Source organism: Melozone crissalis, unplaced genomic scaffold (assembly GCF_028551555.1).
Source record: "Melozone crissalis strain CALT ecotype California unplaced genomic scaffold, PUWL_Pcris_2 ptg000045l_1, whole genome shotgun sequence".
NCBI classification, from domain to species: Eukaryota; Metazoa; Chordata; class Aves; order Passeriformes; family Passerellidae; genus Melozone; species Melozone crissalis.
In genome coordinates, this window is record NW_026535823.1 from 3,910,694 (window position 1) to 3,931,132 (window position 20,439).

The window sequence follows — 20,439 nt, forward strand, 5'->3', positions numbered from 1 at the left end:
ATTCTCTGGTTCAATCAAAAAACCTGTCATCATATGCTGGGGCTGGTGAAGGGGTGATAAAATCATTCAGCTTTGGGACACGAGCAGCTCTCTCAAATTTAAATCAGATGGAAATGGAGTCAGTTTGTTTGGAGAAGTAGCTCAGCTCTCAGCAAGGATTATGACTCTTATAATTTTCCTGTAGCTGAAAATGGAGTGTGTTTCAGAGCAGTAAACAACCACCATGCTTTCCTTATGAACTTATCTTGCATCATGTCCCCTGGTGAGGACAAAGCACCAGGAACCCAGGGCTGGTTTTGGGGCAGCAGGCAGGGAATCAGAGCTTGAGATCAGAGGCTGGAATCAGAGGCTGGAATCAGATCCTTGCTTGCTCTGAGGATCTCTCCATGAGCTGATGCACAAGCACAAGGATGAGTCACAGATGGCTCGGGTGCTGCTGGAATCTCAGCAGATCTGAGGGAGTTTGGGATGCTTCCCACCACGAGTTCTTCACTCCCTGCCTCACTGCAGAGCCTGCTGTGCACGTGCTGTAAGGGGGGAACACAGAGAAAGGCCTGGGCCTTGGCAAGAGGAAAACCATTCTGCTCAAACACCAGCTCATGGGGCAAGGAGAGCCTGGTTCAAGTGTGGCAGTGGAGTTTCCAGTTGGACCTTGGGTTCCACTCAGCTCTTGGGTTTCTGTGGTTGAGATGATCTCTGAGATGTTAGAAAGTTTTTTTTTTCCCAGCCCCACAACTGAAGAAGAAGTTGGGATTCCTCAGTTCTGCTTTTCAAGGTTGTTTATTTTCTCTGAACTGTTCCACTCTTTCTCTGACCTGCTGAGATCTGCCCAGCAGGTCGGGTTGTGGCACAGTCACTGCCCTTGGGGTGGTGTTAACTTTTTATACTAAAAACTTTATTTACAATAATTTTCCAATCCCTATCATCTATGTTAGACACTCTGTCTCTACTCTAAACCAATCCAGAAGTGTCACCATCACAGCAGAAGATGGAGGACAAGGAGAAGGAGAAGGACAGGTCACACCCAGATTCCTCCATCTTGCCTCTTGAACCCCCATTCTAAATCCCCAAATTCCACTTTTTCACCCTGTGACAAATTAACTGTCATTCTATTCAAACCCTTGTGGCTTGTAAACCTTTACACAAAGTTGGTAATTGTTTCCATGGGCTAAAGTCAAAGGCACAGGTGTGTTTGACTCCATGCTAAGGTCTCTGAGCCCCTTGCCAGGGTCTGGAATCACCCAGAGGAATGTCCTGGGTTCTGACATTCAGCTTCCACTGCTGAGAGACAGATTCTCCATCACTGCAGGAGGCAGGAACTATCTCCAAAAGGGTATTGGGGACAGCCAAAGGTGAGACTGAGACTCCATCCTCAGAAGGATGCATGAAAAAAAGTGCATGAAAAGGCACTTTATTATTAGAAATACACAGTTCTTATAGAAACAATGGTGGACCTAAGACCTGATTGAACTTTAGGAATCTTCTCTCACCTATTGGTCAAGAAGAGACAACTCCTTCTTGTAAACATCTTTGACAGAGATTGCGTGCCAAGTGCAGAGATTGAGATAATAATTGCTTTAATTCTTTCTCTGAGCTTTCTCTCAGCTTTCTCACAGCTTCCCAGGAAAATCCTGGGAGAGCTATGTCTCTCTGTTCAGAGGATGTGTGATTACCACAGCAGGAACTATCGACACTTACCTCTCAGGACACCCGGGGTGGACTTGGTTGTGGCCATGAGTTGGAGGATATGTTGAGATCCTTTACAAGTTCTGCCATTCCAGAACAGGAGATCACCCCAGCTACACCCTAATCTTGCTTGGAAGGTGCACCCTGACAAGACAGGCTACAGGAAAAGTCCATGCACAGCAGCTGCTGAAGTAGCAGAGTGAGAAATAACAGTAATGCAACCTTTCAGCAGGAGCAGAGTCAGGTTTTTCAAGGAAACATCATAACCATAACACATACCAGCACAGCTAGGCAGTACTGAGACAGAAAATTTTGTTTGAGGGTACCCAGGATGGGATTGAAACTGTTGTGATCCCATGCAGCAAAACACTGATGGAGTGTATACCACTCTGCCTGGTCCAATCAATCCTCTGAATTGTCACAAGGATTTATGCCAGATGGGGTATAATTCCTGCAGTCAGTGTCCAATGCAAAGCCAATAAAGACATTATATACCATGTTCTAGCTAATTCAAGACAAAGAGCAGCGTGCACACACCTGACATGGAGCAGATTTGTCCTGCCAGGTGATTTTGCAATGAACAGCCTGAGTGTGACTGAGGTGGAATCCTAGCCCCATCTATTGTCCTTGTGTTCCCTGCCTGGAGAACCCTCCTGTCAGTTCAAGCTCATGTGCAGCATTCAGGGACAGCAATTGTGTTCTGGCAGGTTATTCACCATGAGCCAAATCTGTCAGTGCAGCCTGCAGAGAGCTCAGCAGAGAAGGACTATTGATGTTTGCTTTGTTAAGCTTTGGGCTTAACACCAGAGACTCTCCTCATGCCTCTTGGCCTTGAGATAAAGGGAAGGTCCAGTGCTGCCACAGCCCCATCTCCTCAAGGCACTCTAATTATCAGCTGAAGGCTTGATTAAGCTTGACTAAATTTCCACAGAAGGAATCCTAACCCTTCCTTACACAGAAATCCGTCCCAAATGCACAGTCACTGGCACAAAAAATGAGTGGCCACTCATTTTAGAGGTAGCTGGTCACTTCTACCACAGAAAGGATCGTGCCAGCATCTGCAAGTATTTAAAATTCTCAGGCTTGCTTGTTTTTATCTGCCTTCTGGGCTTTTTTGAGGCTTTATGTCAGATGGTGCTGAGTTTTCAAGCTTTGCTCCACAGGGATGAGGCCATTGGGTGATCCACAGAGTGCAGAGCCAGATCCTAACCCTAGCCCTAACCCTACATCTAACCCTAACCCTAAACCTACATCTAACCCTAACCCTAAACCTAACCCTAACCCTAACCTAAACCCTATACCTAACCCTAAATCTAACCCTAAACCTAAACCTAACCCAAACCCTCAAACTGGGGAGCTGTGATGGGAGCAGAAAGAGTATGGGGAGAAAATCACAGAAGGAAGAGGGAAGACCTGGCTGTGAGGGGTTTAAAATGACCCTGAGAAAATCTATACATTGAAAGTTTGTAAAATTGAAGGGGTGAAGAGGAAGGAAGATATTAGAGAAGAGGGGGAGAGGAGGAGGAGAACTTCCTTTCTGTCTGAAGAGACACCTGAGCACAGAGTGGAGGTGACACCTGAGCAGACACACTGGAGGAGACAGTGCAGCAGGTTTCCATCTGGGCTCTACCTGGTCACCAAAACCACCCCACTTTAGGAAAACAAGGAGGCACAAATTCAGCAGAGGGGAAGTACTGTCAGTATTGTCTTTTAAGGACGTGTCCCTGACAGGAAGTTTGGCATCTTTCCTTCCTGACATAGCTGAGAAAAGCAAACAGAAGAAACCCAAAGAAATGTCAGCTGTTCTTCAGGTCCAAAGCAGAAGCAGGAATCTTTGAGGCCAAGCAGGACAGGGAAAGCAAAGCTCAGAGTTGCACCAGCTCTGTACCAGCTGGGGCTGTGTTTCCATGCAAGTTTCTCCCTTGCATGGATTCCCTGTGCTCTGGTGTGCAGCTGAGCCCTGGCCGTCCACAGGGTGGATGTTTTAGTGCCTGGCTCTTTTTAACTGGCACATGTTAAGAGCTTTGAATTAACAGGTGCATAAAAACTGTCAAAAAACACTTAGCTCTCAAGACAGTCTGTCGGTTGTATTAAAAATATGGTTTTATGTAACCACATTCTCTCAACACTTGCTGGCTATTACGGCATGGGAAAGTCACTCGCCCTTTCCAAATGAAAGCAGCGATGTTTAAACTCTCCTGCAGGAAAAAAAAAAAGGGAAAAAAAAGAAAGAAAATGAGAAAGACTACAGTTCCTCTGATCTTGCCAAGGATTTGCTCCTGTTTTAAACACTAAAGGTCGATTTGTTGCAGCAGAACAGGAACGGCCTAAAGCTCCAGATTAGGGGCAAGCACCCCAGCAGGTCAAAAGGCCAAGGTCTTGCAGGCTTAGTGAGGTGGAAATGAGGGGGTTTTGACAACTGAATGGGAAGATGTCTCTCTTGCTGACTGAGGAGGTGGTATTTACTGTAAGCATGGCCTGGGTTAAAAAAAAACCCAAACACCTGAGTTTAACAGGGGTTTAGAGCTAGGAAAAAATGCCAAACTATTTGTGCCCATATTTCAGAAGAGGTTTAGAAATAGTTTTAGTTCTCAGTCTTCCCTCAGTCATGAATCCAGAACATCTGGGATCCCAGAAACAAAAGCATCAGGTTTCCAGAGTGGAAAGAGCTCTAAGACACAGGTCCCGAAGAATTTTTAAAACTCTTGAAAGCATTTCTGAAATCTGTTCCCTTTCAAATATGTGGCAAACACATTAAAGTGGGCTTTGGATTAGTTTTACTGCCTCTCGATAAAAGCCATTCACACCTTTGATGTGTGTGAGGACAGCAGCCATCCCAAATGCCTCCACCAGGAAATCTGCTCCTGGCTCTCCCCAGGAATGCCCAGCTGGGTTGTGATTTGTCACCAACTCTGGGGTTTCAGACGCTAGACAGGTGAAAGCAATGATTTCTGAGTGTTTAGGGTGAGCATGGATACCCCCAAAGCCTGGGAGAAGTGGGAAGAACAGCAGGGATGTGGGAACTGGCTGTGAGTTTTAGTTCTATGAATTAAAGCATCTCCAGTACCACTCTGTGCTCACCCATCTCCTGGTGGCTCTGGGGAGCCCTGGTTGTTTGCCTGGCCTGGAGGACAGATGAGTGCATGAAGTTTCTTGGCAGCTGCTGGAAGTAGAAGGGGAAACTGTTGGAAAAACTGAGGGAGAAAAGAAAACCAGTGGCTTGGAAGGGTGGAAGTAAGGAAAGGCTCCAGTGTGGCAGGCAGCTGGGGCAGAGGAGACTGAGTAGTCCTTGAATAGCAAATGGTGACTCCCTTCTCTGAAAAGCAGATAGAGCTTTGTTAATGTTGAGGCCAGAAGGAGCACCATGAGGGCCCAAGTGCAACTTGCAAGGAAAGTATTTTCCAACAGCTTCTCAAGTTGTGCCAGCAAAAGCATCATCCCTGAGAGACTCACAGGGGGACTGTCACTGACAGTACCAGATACTGTCCAGGAGTGGAGCCTGCCTGCTTGGCAGTGCTGCTTTCCTGCAGAACTGGTTAATGTCAGTGAGACTGATGAACACTCCACAGTAGTTAAGGGATGCAGGATGCAGTGGGATGTCATGGAGAAAAGTCCACTGCTAAATATTTTGATTTGAGGAATGAAGAAAAGAAAACAACTGGCATTTTAGCAGATGGGGGGAAAAGAGATCTGGAAGCAAGAAGAAAATCCTGCAGAGAACGAGGCATGACTTTTTAAAATAGCTGCAGGATGTTCTTCTTGGAGGCTCAGAGAAGCACGTCAGCAAAACCCTGGAATGGACCTGGTTCTTCATGAGCACATCCTCACGCCAAAGAGAATCATCTTCTCCATGGAGCAAACCCCCAAAATGTGGGAGCAGCTGCAGCTCACACGACAGCCAAGCCAGAGACACAACCTCTAGGAGACCATCAGCACGACAGACAATGAAAAATGCACCCTCAGCAACCGGAGTCATCACCTAAACAGCTACAGAACTATTTAGGACGTGATGCGGGTTTGGGGTGATGCTCAGAAACCTACTCCAGATGCAAACTGGGAAACTTTGAAGAAAATGATGTCTGAATTGGATTAACCCCTCCTTGGGACAGGGGACAGTGTCTGTCCACACTGGAATGGGGAAAGTGAGCTAAGCCTGCAAAGGCAGAGCTGTACCCAGCTCATGTGCCCAAGGCAGTGAGTGTACTCAGCAGAGATGTTGGCAGGGGCTCACAGCACGGCTCTGCCAGGGGTTTGTTGCCCAAGCTAACAATCCAGGGGACAGCCACTTTGGGACTCTTAAATGCAGCCCACAAACACCTCTAGAGAGGTATCCCTGATGGGCTGATGGCTCATGACCTCCTGGGGCAGTGAAGTACAAAGGGCTTCCCTCCCACATGGAAAAAGGAAGGGAGCAAAGTAAGACAGCTTGCTGAGACAACATCTGCAGCATACCAGCTCCTACCTGTGAAGGAGCCACAACAGCAGGGAGTTGCTGGTGCCTGTTGCCTAGAAATTACTCCCAGAGCTCTCCATCTCTTCACTGCTCCTAGGAACACAGTGGTGCACGTGGAGGCAGTGGCCAAGAAGGTCAGCTGCCATTTAGCTGCCTAGCAATGGCTCCCAGGGCTCTCCATCCTTTCATTTCTCCAGGGGACTCAGTGGTCCTGGGGAAGCAGTGGCCAAGGAGGTCAGCTGCCCTTTAGCTGCACGGCAGGCAGCTGAAGGGCTCCTGTTTGCGTTGTTGCTGGATTTAGGAGTGCAGAGCAGCCACAGCCTCACCCAGTATCCATCACCACCCAGGCACCAGTAGGAGAACCACTCCATAGTCCATGGAGTGACCCTGTGCTTTGCTCTACTCCTCCTTTACTGGCTCCATGAAGGAGGAAGCTGTGGAGGTGAAATAACTCAGTGGGGTCTCCTTCAGGACACTTAGGGACTAATGCAGGAGCAACACAAGGTCAGAAATTGTGCATTTAGAGCTGCTGCTGCTGCATCTCTTTGTCTGCAGCTGTTCCATTACAAACCCAGCACAGTATTTGAGGGCTCCCAAGGCACAGCAAGTTCAGAGCAATGCTTTCCCAGGCTGAGATTTAGGGCTCAATTTGGCTCTGCATAACCAGGAAACACCAGAAAACCAGAACAAAGACCAATTACTGCAGAGAGAAATGTCAGGCAGACATTTGAAGGGTGGGATTCAGCCCTGGTAACATGGACATGAGAGGATCACATCAATTAATCATGCTCAGATATATCACCAGCCCTTACCAACTGCTAGAGTAAAGAAACCTTGTCTGGCAAAGTTAAAAAGGCCCATCACTCAGGGATTTATTTGTGACTCATGTTTCACTTTTATTACCCACAAAGCTTTTTTTTTGGGGGGTGTTTTTGTCTTACTTGGCTCCAGCCCTTGCAAGCTGACTGAGGGAGGGCCTATGCATGGTCTGGGTGAAGTGACACTGTTCCTTCACTCTGCCACATCCTCCCCAGTTCTGAGCAATGTAAGGGACTGAAGGGATATCCCAACCCTGCAGCTTTCCCTTGGGATGGTTTTTATCCACCTCAATGGCATCACAAATCCTGCAATGGGTTTCATTCTTTGCTGTGAGGAACCTCCAAGCTTTTCTCTTGTTGCCTGCAGAGATGGATCCCAAGGCTCCACCAAAGCACTGGGCTCAACTGGGTACAGGGCAACCCATCCCATCCCAAATTTCCATCAGTCTCCAGAAAACAGCACAGGGCAGAGCCAAGGAAAAGGCTCCTGGGAAAGGAGTCATGTGTGCTTTCCAGTCCCAGATATCACATCCCTGCCCTCCTGTCACCACCCAGCACTGCCTATTCAATAGGACACCATTCCCAGCCCCTGAAGGATGGTGTGGCTTGGAGTGCTGGGACTGTTGAATCCCTGCCACTCATAAGAAGTGTTTTACTTTCTTGCCTAAGAGCAATTTCTCCCAGTTCTCCCCTCCTGCACTCATGTGCCAGGTGTGAAAACCAGCTCAGACATCAAAACCCACTGCTCAGCACTGGCAGCATGGAAAAATAAAATCACTGCCTGATCAGCCAAACAAGCAGGTGGGAGTGGTAAGGACAGAGGCAGGAGAGACAAGGTACTAAAGCTGCCCAGTGCTCCCAAGTGCCTCGTTAGACTGATTTATGTTTAGCTAATTGAGAAAATGACCCTAACTACACAATCCAGGCCCTAATTCAGAAAGGCCCAGGCTTTTTAGTGTCTCTACCTGAGCCTTAAGAGGCATGATTTAAATCCTGTAACTAACAGGCTGCCAAAGGCAGGGATTTGAAGGATCTGATGTCCTATCATGCCGAGGGGGTGAGGCTTGGCTCGCTTCTCTTGTTACTTGGTCTTTCCCCACTGAAGTCCAAGTTCTCTGCTGGGACATAAATCAGGCAAACCATGAAGGAAACCATGAAGGAAACCAGTCTTGTGCCCCATCAAAGCAGCCAGCACTGGCTTTAATGGGACCATGCAGACCAGCCTGAATAGGGCACTTAACAGGCATGTGGTTTCTATAATACCAGCCCACGTCCCTGCCCCCTGTTTGCACTGCCACTGGCAAAACCCTTTGTCCATTACATGCCACACCTGCTGATATCCATGGGGTTAGGAAAGGGATTGTGATATAACACCATATAAATGCTGGACATAGCATTTCTGGGATGGATCAGACCTGCAGAACAATTTTAGAGCTCTCTCAGCAACTGCATGAAGCCTTGTACGCAGCAGGAGCACAGGTACCCAAGACACTGTGACACAGAACCTTGGTCCGGGACATGCAGATGCTCCAAGATCCCACACAAGGTGCAGCTGGTGAAGTTCCAGGCCTCAGGTGTGGGTGTTTAATCCCAACTTGAACCTTGACAGAAGGGAGTTAGGAAGAGTAAATGTTGAGGTCCCACTGTCCTAAGCAGAAAATACAGGGAGGGAGGGAGGGAGGAAGGAAGGAAGGGAGGAAGGAAGGAAATCAACAGTGCTCTGCCCCTTTCTTGGGCTCCAGAACTTCCCCAGAGGTTAAGCTGCCATGAGCATCCCCCTCTAGCATGTTCCTAATGCAGCTGATCAGGTAACAGAGTACCCCAACCATTAGGCCAGCCTCTGCATTTCTCTCTTACTAGTTTTTCCTCATTCAGGTCAGATGGGATCCAGGCCCAAAGGAAGACTCCACTGCATCACAGAAGGTATTAGGAAGAAAAATGGCTGATGGAGAACCTGAGTCCCTCCCCACAAAGCTCCCCTGTGCTCAAAGCTCTGGGGAGCCCAGTTTCATCTGGCTGGACACACAATCAGATTGGGGCTTGTCCAAGTGTTTTACACCATGCTCTACACATCCATGGGAACCCCAGGCTGAGTCATGACCATCTGTGCTCATTTAAACATTTCTTGACAGAGGAGGGAGTGCTAATCCTGACATCCTGGCCAAAATGCAACATGGATAATTATACCGTGCTTTGTAACTTTCTCAGTGGTGAACATTGGTGTTTCCCAGTCCTTCCCATAATGGCGATGTGGTGATCCAACACAGGAATGGCCACGTTGCCAGAGCAGAGTGCTCTGTGCCAAGCCCTGCAGCGTTACTCAGATATCACACATCTCCATTTTCCCTGCCATGGGTGTCCAACCCCAGCCCACTTCACACTCAGACTTTAACCTCTACCTGTGCCAGAGGTGCTCACTAAAAATCTGCCCACTCATTCCTGAGCTGTGCTGAGCTTTCCATTCTTCTGAAGAGACACAAAAGTGGACAGCACACCTGCCCTCAGGGCACACCTGGGGCAGCAGGACAAACATTGTGACATCAGCTGCCACAAAGGTAGACATGGATTTGCTTGAAGAGCCTCAATTCCAACAGTTCTTTTTCCTTCAAGGAGAAACAAGAAAAAAACAACCCCAAATCATCTCCTGGCATTTCTGACCAGCACACATGTTGTTACAATTAGGGCTGGACTCCCTGGCTCCGGCACAGGGGGAATTTTAAACCGGCACACTGGCACCCATCAAAACATTTGTGAACTTCCAAAGTGGAACTGACACCGTGGTAGTGGTTTATATCACACGTCAGAGAAAGGCTTCACAGCTGAGATCAAACAAATTAACCCTTCAGCTCCCTGCCCAGCAAGAGCAGCTATTGTTACTCCATGTGGTTGTTCCATGTGGCTTCCAGCCAGTCCACTTCACTTTGCAGGCTCAGAAATATAAGACAAAGAGAACTGGCCACAACTTCAACTGGAGACTTGTAAGAGAACAGAAACTGCTGAATTTAACAGCATCTTCCCTCTCAGGCAGAAACAGCACTATCAGAATGGTATACAAGAATGTTTCACCCTTTAAAGAGTTTTGTTGCATATAAACTTATCCCCTTTTAGGAAACTCATAACCTCAAGGAGTTGTCAAACAATCTCTGGACTTGGAATTTTTTGGAACACCATTTTCAGAGTTTGAACAATAATCTTACCTGTGACAAGAAGGTGTGGAAATATTCTAACCACATTTTAGCCTAGCAGAGAACCATAAATTATATGCAAAATGGTGTCTGTGTGATTTCTGTAAATACCATTTGCAATTCAACTCTTCTGTCAGAAGCTTTTCTGTGTGTCCCTGATGCGCTCAACACAACTGTAATGAGGAACAGACCTATCCTCCAGGCCTTTGAATCTCTTGAGGAACAACTGGGGACAGCTGCAGAGGATGGAAACAGGAATGGTACAATTAAATTATTGCTGCACTTACTGGTATCCCATTCTGAAAACCAGCAGCAGGTCGCTACAAGGTGTCCTGCAACAGCAGACACAGCAAAGGAAGTAATTTTAAATTTTTTCACAATACCATCAAATCTCTGCTTTTAGGTCAGGTTTTCCAGCAAAATCACAGGGAATGCAGTGTACCAGCAACAGAGCAAGGCTTCATATGTATTTCTAATACTACTTTGGAGTTAGATTCTAACTCCACTTAGCCCAAATTATGAGTGGCTGCTGTAGGAGATGTATTTATCCCACTTTCTCCTGAGTATGGAAGGCACCAGGAGAGATTTTCCACTGTTGCCCTGAGCCAGTTAGTTGAAAAGATTCCTGCCAAGCTGTATCCTGCCATGTCTTTACTTCATGCATTTCCATATTTTGGAACAGCCTTTTCTGAGGTTTTATTTTCGCCCAGCGGAAAGTTGCCAAAGGACGGATCTGATTCTACCATTTGTCATCTCCTGTGGAAAATCAGGCTTGGATCCCTGTACTGGGCTCAGATATCACAACTGAAAGTAAACACACTGCACACAAGATGCACTGATTTATTAATAGGATAAAACTGAAATGTAGTGACATGTTTTTCCACTGTTCAAGCCATAGAGACAATCACTGTCCCATTTATAGACTCAGTGGTGTCATTCAGCAACTCATTCATAAACTCACACCCAGCACATTCAGGTATTCCAGGAACCATTCCCACACTTCCCTGGTATCCAGAGGTTAACTGTGAGTGCAGAATTTGCAGCTGCAACCAGTCTATGGGAGATTTTCCTATGTTCTCTTTTAATTCCTGAGGCTGTCTCCACCTGGAATAGCTTTTTAAAGCCTTTCAAGAGCAATAGAGCAAATCAGCTGAACTTCTTTGGGGTACTAACCTGCTCTTCAGGCAGGAAAATGCATTAAATGTTCTACAAAAATAGGTTTATTTCCAATATACTGTGGGGATTATTCATTACAAAATGAATTATTGGCAAATTATTGGCACTTTGAGGCAACTACAACAGAGAAAAATCTCTGCAATGGAACAGCTTTAAATGTAACACACTCTTTCGTGTGTTTCTACTTCTACATTCTGCAATGTCTTAAACTGTAACCCATCCTTTTTGTTAAGCCCTAGCAGCTGTGATTTCATAGCTAATAGTGTTATCAATGTACAGCTTCATGATTCAGCACTGTCTTAAAGGAAGTGATAAATATGAGGTATTACAACTGCCTCAATATGCAAATTTCCCTTAAATCAGGAAAGAGTAACCCCTAGGAAGGCAATTAATGTAAGCACTTGGGTTTGACAGCAGAGAAACCATTGCAAACTAATCCCTTATGGACACAGAGGAAGACAAACATCCTATTGCAGTTGTCAGAATGTGCTCTGAAGGAAACCCAGGTATCTTTCTCTTGCTCAGAACAGGCATCCTGGAGTATCAAAAAGCTGAAAACATTTGGACAAACCCTACTGCTCACTTCCAAGTGTCCTGATTCAGGAAGGTACAAAAGCCCATGAAGAGCTGGGCAGCAGACCATGAACATACACCTGAATGATGACAGATGATGAACCCCAAATGGGTCTTGTGGGAAGAAGAGAGCCTTTAAAATTTGGAAACAATAAAAAGAGAAATGAAGTGCATTGCTGAAGCCCAGATACAACACACAGCCACAAGCCTGCAGAGTACCTCATCCACAACCACTGGCTTATCTGCACCCAGCAGTCATGTGGCAGAACAAGCTGGGGAGTTTCCTGAAGTCACATTTACTGCCTGAGTTTGGCTGTCCATGCTGGAGAGGGATTTGGTCCTGGGGTTTTGAGATTGTTCAGAAACTGCAGGAGAAGCAGCAGCATGGCCAGCCTGCTGGCTCTCCTGCCCCACACCACTGGCAGCAGGCTTCTCCTGGGCTGTCCCAGCTTGGCTGGATTGTCTCCCTGCTTCTGCCTCCTGCTGCTGCAGCATCTGCTCCACCTCGATCTCCAGCTCCAGGTTCTCCTCATCTGCCTGCACGTCCAGCTGCTGCATCAGCTCCTGCAGCTTCCTGGCCTTGCGCAGCTCGTTCTGCTGGATGATGGTGCACAGGTGCTCTGTCAGGTGCTCCTTCAGCTCTGTCTTGTGCTGCAGCTCCAGCTTGGCCGCCACGTACTCGGACTCGGCCTTGTCGTAGCGCTTCCTGCAAAAGCAGCACACTTCTGGAGGGTTCATTCTCACTGCAGCTCACACTGACACAGCAGCAGCATTTCTGGAGGGTTCATTCTCACTGCACCTCACACTCTGACACAGCAGCAGCATTTCTGGAGGGTTCATTCTCACTGCACCTCACACTGACACAGCAGCAGCATTTCTGGAGGGTTCATTCTCACTGCAGCTCACACTGACACAGCAGCAGCATTTCTGGAGGGTTCATTCTCACTGCACCTCACACTCTGACACAGCAGCAGCATTTCTGGAGGGTTCATTCCAACTGCACCTCACTCTGTGACACACAGCAGCATTTCTGGAGGGTTCATTCCAACTGCACCTCACACTGACACAGCAGCATTTCTGGAGGGTTCATTCTCACTGGAGGGTTCATTCTCACTACACCTCACACTCTGACACAGGCACAGGTACTTTGAGAAGCCCTGGAATGCAACGTGCTGTGCAGTGCATTGTGCCAGCTGTTTGTGACATGCTGCCACATTAGCAAGAGGGAAGAAAATAAGAGTGAGTTGATCAAAACTTCTCTGGGCACTGCGGGCTCTGTTGTGTGTTCCCAGAGTTAACTTGCTCAGGTTGCATCTCAAACACCCCTTTTTACTGCTGTTTGAAGAGATGCATCACTGGCAGCAGAAAGAACCCACCAGAAATGGCAGTGTTTTCACACTTCTAATGAACTGAAACACCCCAGAGCAGTTGGGTGTTTTTCTAACCCAGCCACCCCTACAGATACAGATGCTCCATGGAGCACGTTGACATCTGGATCATGTGCTTTTCTGGCCACCCATAGCCATGTCCAGAAAATCAGGGGCAGCACAGACTGACACAGCACGTGACATCAGCACAGATGTATAATTTTACTGCAAGCATCTGTCCTGACACTCGCCTCCTGCCAATTTGCACTCCCTGTCATGACAGACACATCAAAAAGGGAATATTTGAAGTATTTACTGAGTTAACAGAGAATTTCTAGCACTTTAATGGCTGGTGTCCACATTAATGATGCATCTTTCACTACCTCAGTGAACCTGTGTATTAACTTTAATTAAAAGATAGATGCAATTTTGCTCATCAGGGAAGGGAACACACAAAGGCTTTTGCAGCCTCACAGAACACTCACAAAACTAGTATTAGTAAGGTGGTTGAATAAAGAATCCAGCTCTTTTATAAGATCAGATTCCAGTATCTGCTTAAACAAAGCAGCAGAAAGATGGGAGAGGTCCTTCACTTAGTGACACAGAAATAAATAAGATACAGAAAAGCCTTCCCAAGTATCTTCTTTTATATAATAACTTTTACCCAGCTGTAAAGGCAATGTCTGCAGTGGACAGAAGATGCCCGCTTATGTTTCCCCCTCAAGAAAGTCAAGATTTCTCTGGGTCAGATACCTGAAGTGGCAAAACCAATGCTGTGCTGGAAACATCTGCACAAATAAACCTCTGGGCTGAATTCCCACCTATTAGTCACATTATATTTACAAAAGTTCTATTCCACAGCAATTGTCAAATGGTGCTAACTAGGTATGTGCTCAGGACTATTTAATATTACACTTTTTAATACACTGAAGTGCTTTGTGTTTTAGCCCTAGAACAACAGGCAAATAATAAGAAATTGCTTTAAAAAGACTCCACTTAAAAGTAAATTTGCTTTGGCTTATAAGAACTACAACACTGGAAGTATCTACCTCACATTGCCAAATCCCTCCCTCAAGAAAACACCTACTAAATTAATGAAAGTCATTAAGATTTTGGTGAAGTTTACCTATTTGTCCTACTAGCATCTCCTTTTGCTATTGTCATTAAAAACTGCTTTCCTAATGTCAAGGGCTGCTTGTGCTCTTTAGCCAGTAAGCATTTCAAATAGATATATTATTACAAAACTTGGGTAAGAAGATTTCAGGAGCATTTAATGTTTTTAGAAACCAGATGAAACCTAAAATCCATTGAAATGTTTTTCCTCTTGAGGACATGAAATTCTGGCTCACATGCAATCAGCTACGCTAACTACAGTTAATCTTAGACATTTCAAATTATAATTACACCAAAGACATCTTAATTATTTTAGCTACCACTGCCATTTTTTTCAAGACTAATTACCAGCTTTATTGGCCTGTGGTCAGGATGGTATGGCAGAAGTCAGAAGGAGAAATGAGCATTTAGCACATTGAATGGTGAACCCAAAACCACGGGTGAACGTTTCTGCTTTATGAACTGGCTGCACAAACATGCTGCTGTTTATCTACTGATGTTGTGGTTTACCCACAGCTAATGGGGTGCTCCCATTCATTTCTTGCCTTTAAGGAACTCAGCACACCCACAGTGATTAAAGGCACATTGTGAAGGGTTAAAAGCTTCTCTCTTCCTTCAATTTTTGGTCCTAGTTGCAAAAATGCTTCAGCAGGATTATATGTTTTAAGCTTAATTGGTCCCATTGATTCCAGCAGGACCAGAGCTGTCATGAACAAGCAAATTTCCCTGGACAGGATTTTCATTTCAGGACTTTTCAAGAAAAACCTCTTTCCCCCTGAGATAAAGCAAACAACCTTGAAACAATAAAGCAGGGCTTTTGGACAACTGCACACTTAAAGCAGGACCCGTGTCTTGTGACAGCAGTCTCCAGTCAGAAAACCTGCTTCAGTTCCCAGATTCCAGGGGAAAAATTAGGAAATAAAAAGCATACTTTTTACTTCCAGATCTGAAAACCCCCAGACTGTGACTGTTCCAGCTACAGGTTATCACAGTGACAGGACTTCATGAGTGCTCCAGTGGAGGAAGCAGCATTTTCCCCTCCCAGGCTGCACTCACCGTGCATGGGAGTACTCCAGGCTGGCCTGGTCGATGCGGTTCCTCAGGATGCCGATGTCGGCAGACACCATCTCATCCAGGGCCTGCAGCTCCTTCTGAATCCTCTTCAGCTTCACTGTTTCAGCCTGGGTTCTTTTGGATCTGCAAAAGGAAGATGATTTTTTTTTTCTGGTTGTTGTTGTTGTTTTAATTTCCTTTTCAAGCCTCTCTTCTTGACATACTGGGCCCCATTTCACTTGCAGAGCAAGTGACCTCTGTAGGACCTATTGAGAAGGTTTCTCCTTTATGGTATAGGGCTTTTGATCTTTTTTAGCATCCACAGGGATCTAAAATGCCTGCTATTAAAGGACCAGGGCAAAATTATGTAATGACTATAATCAAAGTGCCCAAAATGGATTGTGTTTCTTCACTGTGGAAACACACAAGAAGCTGCTGTATCTAAGTAGTTCTCAGTGTAAGGAAACAGGAAATGGCTTGGGGGGAAGTGAGAGGGGGAAGGGTTTTTAGCCCTGCAAATATCCCCTTTCAAAGGAGCCCAGTTAGCAGGGGCCAAAAAGTCACCTAACCTAAGCTTGATTTCCATTTTGTAAAATTATTCCCAAAAGGCCCAGCCAAACCCCAATGAAGTGAATGGAAAGTTTTACATTAAACACAAAGGATTTCAATCAAACCTTCTGTAACCTTTTTCAAGCAGGCCATTCATTCCTAAGTCTTGAAAATGAAATGTTACTAAGGGCAACAAGCTTTGATGGATTTCACTCCCAAGCCAGCCAAGTGACTTTCCACAAGCTTTTACACCACCTCACTTTGCCATCATTCATCACCACCAGCAAAATGGTGCTTCTCAGCCACTGCTTACACCCAGGGCAGGTCCTGAAAGCAAGGCTGGGTGTGCAGGCAGGGCCAGCATCTCTCATTTGACCAGCTGATGCAGGTGGAGGGAAACAGACAGCCTGTGGTATTGCTGGGAGCCTGAGGAAGGCCCCTGAGTGACACAAGTAACTCCTGCTTTGTTTGCAGAAGCAAACCTGGTGGCCGCACCCATGTTTGATGCCCTGCAGTGACTCAGAATAAAGGTGCTGGTGTTTTATCCCTGCCTGGCAAAGGAAAATGAAATTTTCCTTTGTTCACCTGTGCTACACAAGGGCTCTGATGGGCAGAACATAACACATGCCTGGGAGAGCACTGCAAGCCTGAAAACTTCACATCAGTGTCCCTGATCCAGTGTTACCAGCTGTTCCAACATCCTTCCCTACAAACTTTGCCTTCCTTGGACTCTCAAACTACCTCAGTGCCATAAAGCCTGGTCCCCTGAAGAGCAGGAGCTAACCACTGTGAGAATATGTGCAATTTTATAATTTCTAGTCACCCAGTGGTAAAACACTTCTTACAGCTGGTCATCTCCTTTTTTTAACATTTTCACACACTAATGACCAGAAGTCCAAACAGAAACAGCTTCTTCTCACAGGTTACAAATCAAATAAACTTCCCTTATATCCAGCAAAAATAGATCAGGACCAGAGCATGGACAAGCATCTGAGCATCCCAACCTTCCAAACATGACCTCACTAACAAATTTAAGGACTTCAGCTAATCCTCCAGTTGTGTAATCATCTGTGCACAGAGCTGCAGCTTGGCAGGTGTGAAAAGCTTAGTGACAACTTCTTAGCCAGCACTTGTCACCCAAGGGAAACGTCCATCACAGCTGCTCACAGAGCACAGAGGAGAGGAAAAAGTGAGATTCAATTCAAATATGCAACTGGTTGCACATGCAGAGTCAGCCCAGCCCCACCTCTCAGCAATGGCTCTGGCCAGCAGTGCCTTCTTGCGTTTGTTCTTCTCTTCTATCAGCCTCTGCTCCTGCTGGAGGATCTCCCACCGGGATTTCTCCTGCCTGCTCATGGACAAGAACATCAAAATCAACAGAAAGTTCATTTCTCTCCCAGGAAGTTCATTTCTCTCCCTGCTGCCCACACTGCAACACAAATATTCACCATCACATATTCACATATTCTGGAGCAAGCTCTTTAAAAAGTCGAAGGAACAATAAACAGGTTTTGGTTCTGAGGAAAGAAGAATCATCAGATCAACAAAACATTTCCAGATCAAATCTGCTGATCAGAACTAAAATCTGCATAACCAAATAAGTTGCATGGAGCACTTTTCCAAAATTTTTCATGGAAAGGATGTGCTTCCCTATCAGGTAGAAGCAGTTTCAAGTTTCTTACTGGGTGCTGTCACCATCTGTTCAGTCTGCCAACACAGCCTCTTTTTTGGAAATGTTTCTTCCCATAAAAATTCTTAATATTTCTAAAAATTCTCAATAATTCTAATTCCCATAAAATTCCCAAAAAAAGATTCTTTCCCAGGTCTGCTTTACAGTACAGCTCCCAAATAATTAAATGGACACAAATGAAAGGTTGGTAGGAGTTATAATGAAAACAAGCAGCAGAGAAGAACAAGAATTTGTTTTTGCCACCAGTGAAAGACTGATACAGTTTCCATTTCCTAGGCTACATCTCCTCAGAAATAAAACCATCCCAGAGATGGAAGGCCAGGTGTCAGTGAGGGGGCACAACTTGTGGCAGGATTTAGGAGAAACAAAGAACTGTTTGCTGCTTTCCACCCCACTATGTTCTTCATGCCCTCACTCAAGGAGATTGAACTTAAAAATACCCAAATAGCTCAGCTGTTAACAAACATTTCTGCACATCTCTTCAGATTTGTCCTCATCCCCCCATTCCTAAGACCTCACATACAGAAATACTTTTAGTGAGATTTAAATTCAAGCATCCAGGCTGAGAAGAATCCAGCAGATTCAGGAGGTGACTGCTGCACCTAAATGCCATTTGCTTTCAGCAGTGTGAAAAAATCCTCAGCAAAGCTCCAGCTGCTTTTTCCCCAGACAAGCAGTGCCTGTGTTTTTCCCACCACAAAAATGAGAGGAACAGCCAGTCCTACTGGTGAGGAGCAATCTGAGCTCTCCAAGTGCTGCTGCCCTGGTGCAGGGCGTGCAGGCAGGTGATGATCTCAGCAGCCTCTCCAGGCCCATCTCTGCAAAACACAACCTCCTGCATCCTTCTGAGTTTAGCATTTCAGAGAAGGCACTGGGGCTTCCCCACAGAGATGCTGCCTGGTAGAAAATGGAATTATTTGATCTCCCAGAGCTTCCAGTCAGACACACAAAAGTTGACTCACAACCAAAGAACGAATCCACAGAGAGCAACAAACCCCACCCCTTGATTTCACCGACTTACTAACAATTCCACTTTCTTTCTCTCGACGTGGCTGCCGGGCTTTGCAGGGCAGGGCTGGCCGCTGTCCCTGCCATTACACGACTCTGCCGCTGTCCCTCCCTCCTGCTGCTCCCGGCTGTCCCTCTGCCTCTCGCCCCCAGGAGCCGCCCCGGGCTGCTGGGGGTCACCGGCTCTGGCTTGTGGAGCAGAGAGCAGCTGCCCCGGGGTGACAGAGGCTGCTCCTCCCTGCAGCCCCAGCCTCTGGCTCTGCTGCTGCAGCGCTTTTTCCCGCTGCAATTGCTGCCGAGTCTTGGGCACGGCCTGGGGGCGAGGCGGCTGCTGCTGCTGCTGGGGGTGGGGTGAGGGCTCGTACAGATCTGTCAGGGTTGAAAACAAATGTCAGTATGGTGGAAAACGCCAAAATTTTAAAAGTTTAATAGTTATAAAAATAGTAATATAATTAGAGTAACAATAATTTGGACAATTTGGATTAGGACAATACGAGACAACAGAAACAAAGAGTTACAGTCTGGGCACCTCTTTCTGGGCAAAATAAGCCCAAAAAAGGACCCACGTTAACAGAGGATTAACCCTTAAAAACAACAGCCTGTTGCATATTCATACACCTCATACATGATGTATAAATTCCATTCAAACACAGGATTCTGTCTGGTCAGTGTCAGCTTCTTCCTCTGAATCCTAATGGTGTCATCCTGCCCGAGTGAGGTGGGAAGTTCATTTCTCCTGATAATGGAGCAATAAATTCTCTTTCTCTGACAGATTCAGGTGTCCTGTGGCTGCTATCTCAGTGTGAGTCCTTTCTTTCAAAAAGTATCCTACATAGCACAGTTTCTATTTTAACATTTTGCTATAACCTAAAACTATATTTACCACAGTACTTAAGAGAATTAATACAGCATAACTTTCTAACACAACACATATAATATTCATTTGAATATTTGCGAAAAGCCAATCATAAAATACATGCATTTTTTCACAGCAGAAGGGCTTCATCAAAGACGGGCTCTACCAGAGCTGTCTGGGCAACCAAAAACCATAATAAGGTGGGGATGGAGGGGCTGAGGGGAGGGATAGAGATGTGGATGGAGGGGCTGAGGGGAGGGATAGAGGTGTAGATGGAGGGGCTGAGGGAAGGGTTAGAGGTGTGGATGGAGGGGCTGAGGGGAGGGATAGAGGTGTGGATGGAGGGGCTGAGGGGAGGGATAGAGGTGTGGATGGAGGGGCTGAGGGGAGCACAGAGATGCGGCTGGAGGGGCTGAGGGGAGCACAGAGATGCAGCTGGAGGGGCTGCGGAGATGGGACGCTGAGGGGCAATGGGAGGCAGGTGCAGCTGCGGGGGCTAACGCGGTGCCGACACCCGGGCTCTTCCTCCGCGCCCCGCTGTCCCCCAGTCCCCGGGCGCTCCCGGCGCGGTGCGGTGCGTACCTGGGCGCTGCCCCCGCAGCCGCCGCAGCTCCTCCTGCGAGAAGCCGGCCCAGGCCTCAGCCATGGCTCTCCCTCCTCCTCCTCTTCCTCCTCCTGCTCCTCAGGCCCCGTCGCTGCCCCGGCACCGCCGCAACGCCGCCGCAGGCGAACGCCGCGGACAGCCCGGCCTGAGGGGGCCTCGCGGCGCCGCGGCGGCGGGGCGGGGTGGGCAAGATGGCGGCACGGGGGGGGAGAGAGGGAGAGGGAAAAGCTGCCATAGCGGGCACGTCCGCGGCTCCTGAGAACTCAGTGCCCTAAAGAATCACAGAGTCTCTTAGCTTGGAAAAGATT

At 46.9% G+C, this 20,439-nt stretch overlaps 1 protein-coding gene across 1 annotated transcript; it reads right to left on the reverse strand.

The window, feature by feature from the left end:
* Positions 1 to 10,968: 10,968 nt before the first annotated feature.
* Positions 10,969 to 20,194, reverse strand: GORAB (golgin, RAB6 interacting). The gene is made up of 5 exons (XM_054286173.1): positions 20,110 to 20,194; positions 18,689 to 19,040; positions 17,220 to 17,321; positions 15,428 to 15,568; positions 10,969 to 12,597 (listed from the first exon to the last, which is right to left on the reverse strand). Exons 1-5 carry the CDS (start codon positions 20,171 to 20,173, stop codon positions 12,147 to 12,149), a joined length of 1,110 nt encoding a protein of 369 aa, XP_054142148.1. The 5' UTR covers positions 20,174 to 20,194; the 3' UTR covers positions 10,969 to 12,146.
* Positions 20,195 to 20,439: the final 245 nt, after the last annotated feature.

What these genes read in the sequence shown, in the direction of transcription:
- GORAB (XM_054286173.1), bottom strand. Translation starts at nt 20,173, where the DNA reads ATGGCTGAGGCCTGGGCCGGCTTCTCGCAGGAGGAGCTGCGGCGGCTG. An exon ending in GCTGCGGGGGCAGCGCCCAG is followed by an intron (nt 19,041 to 20,109) that starts GTACGCACCGCA and finishes CAACCCTGACAG; the next exon opens with ATCTGTACGAGCCCTCACCC. An exon ending in CTGGAGTACTCCCATGCACG is followed by an intron (nt 12,598 to 15,427) that starts GTGAGTGCAGCC and finishes CTGCTTTTGCAG; the next exon opens with GAAGCGCTACGACAAGGCCG.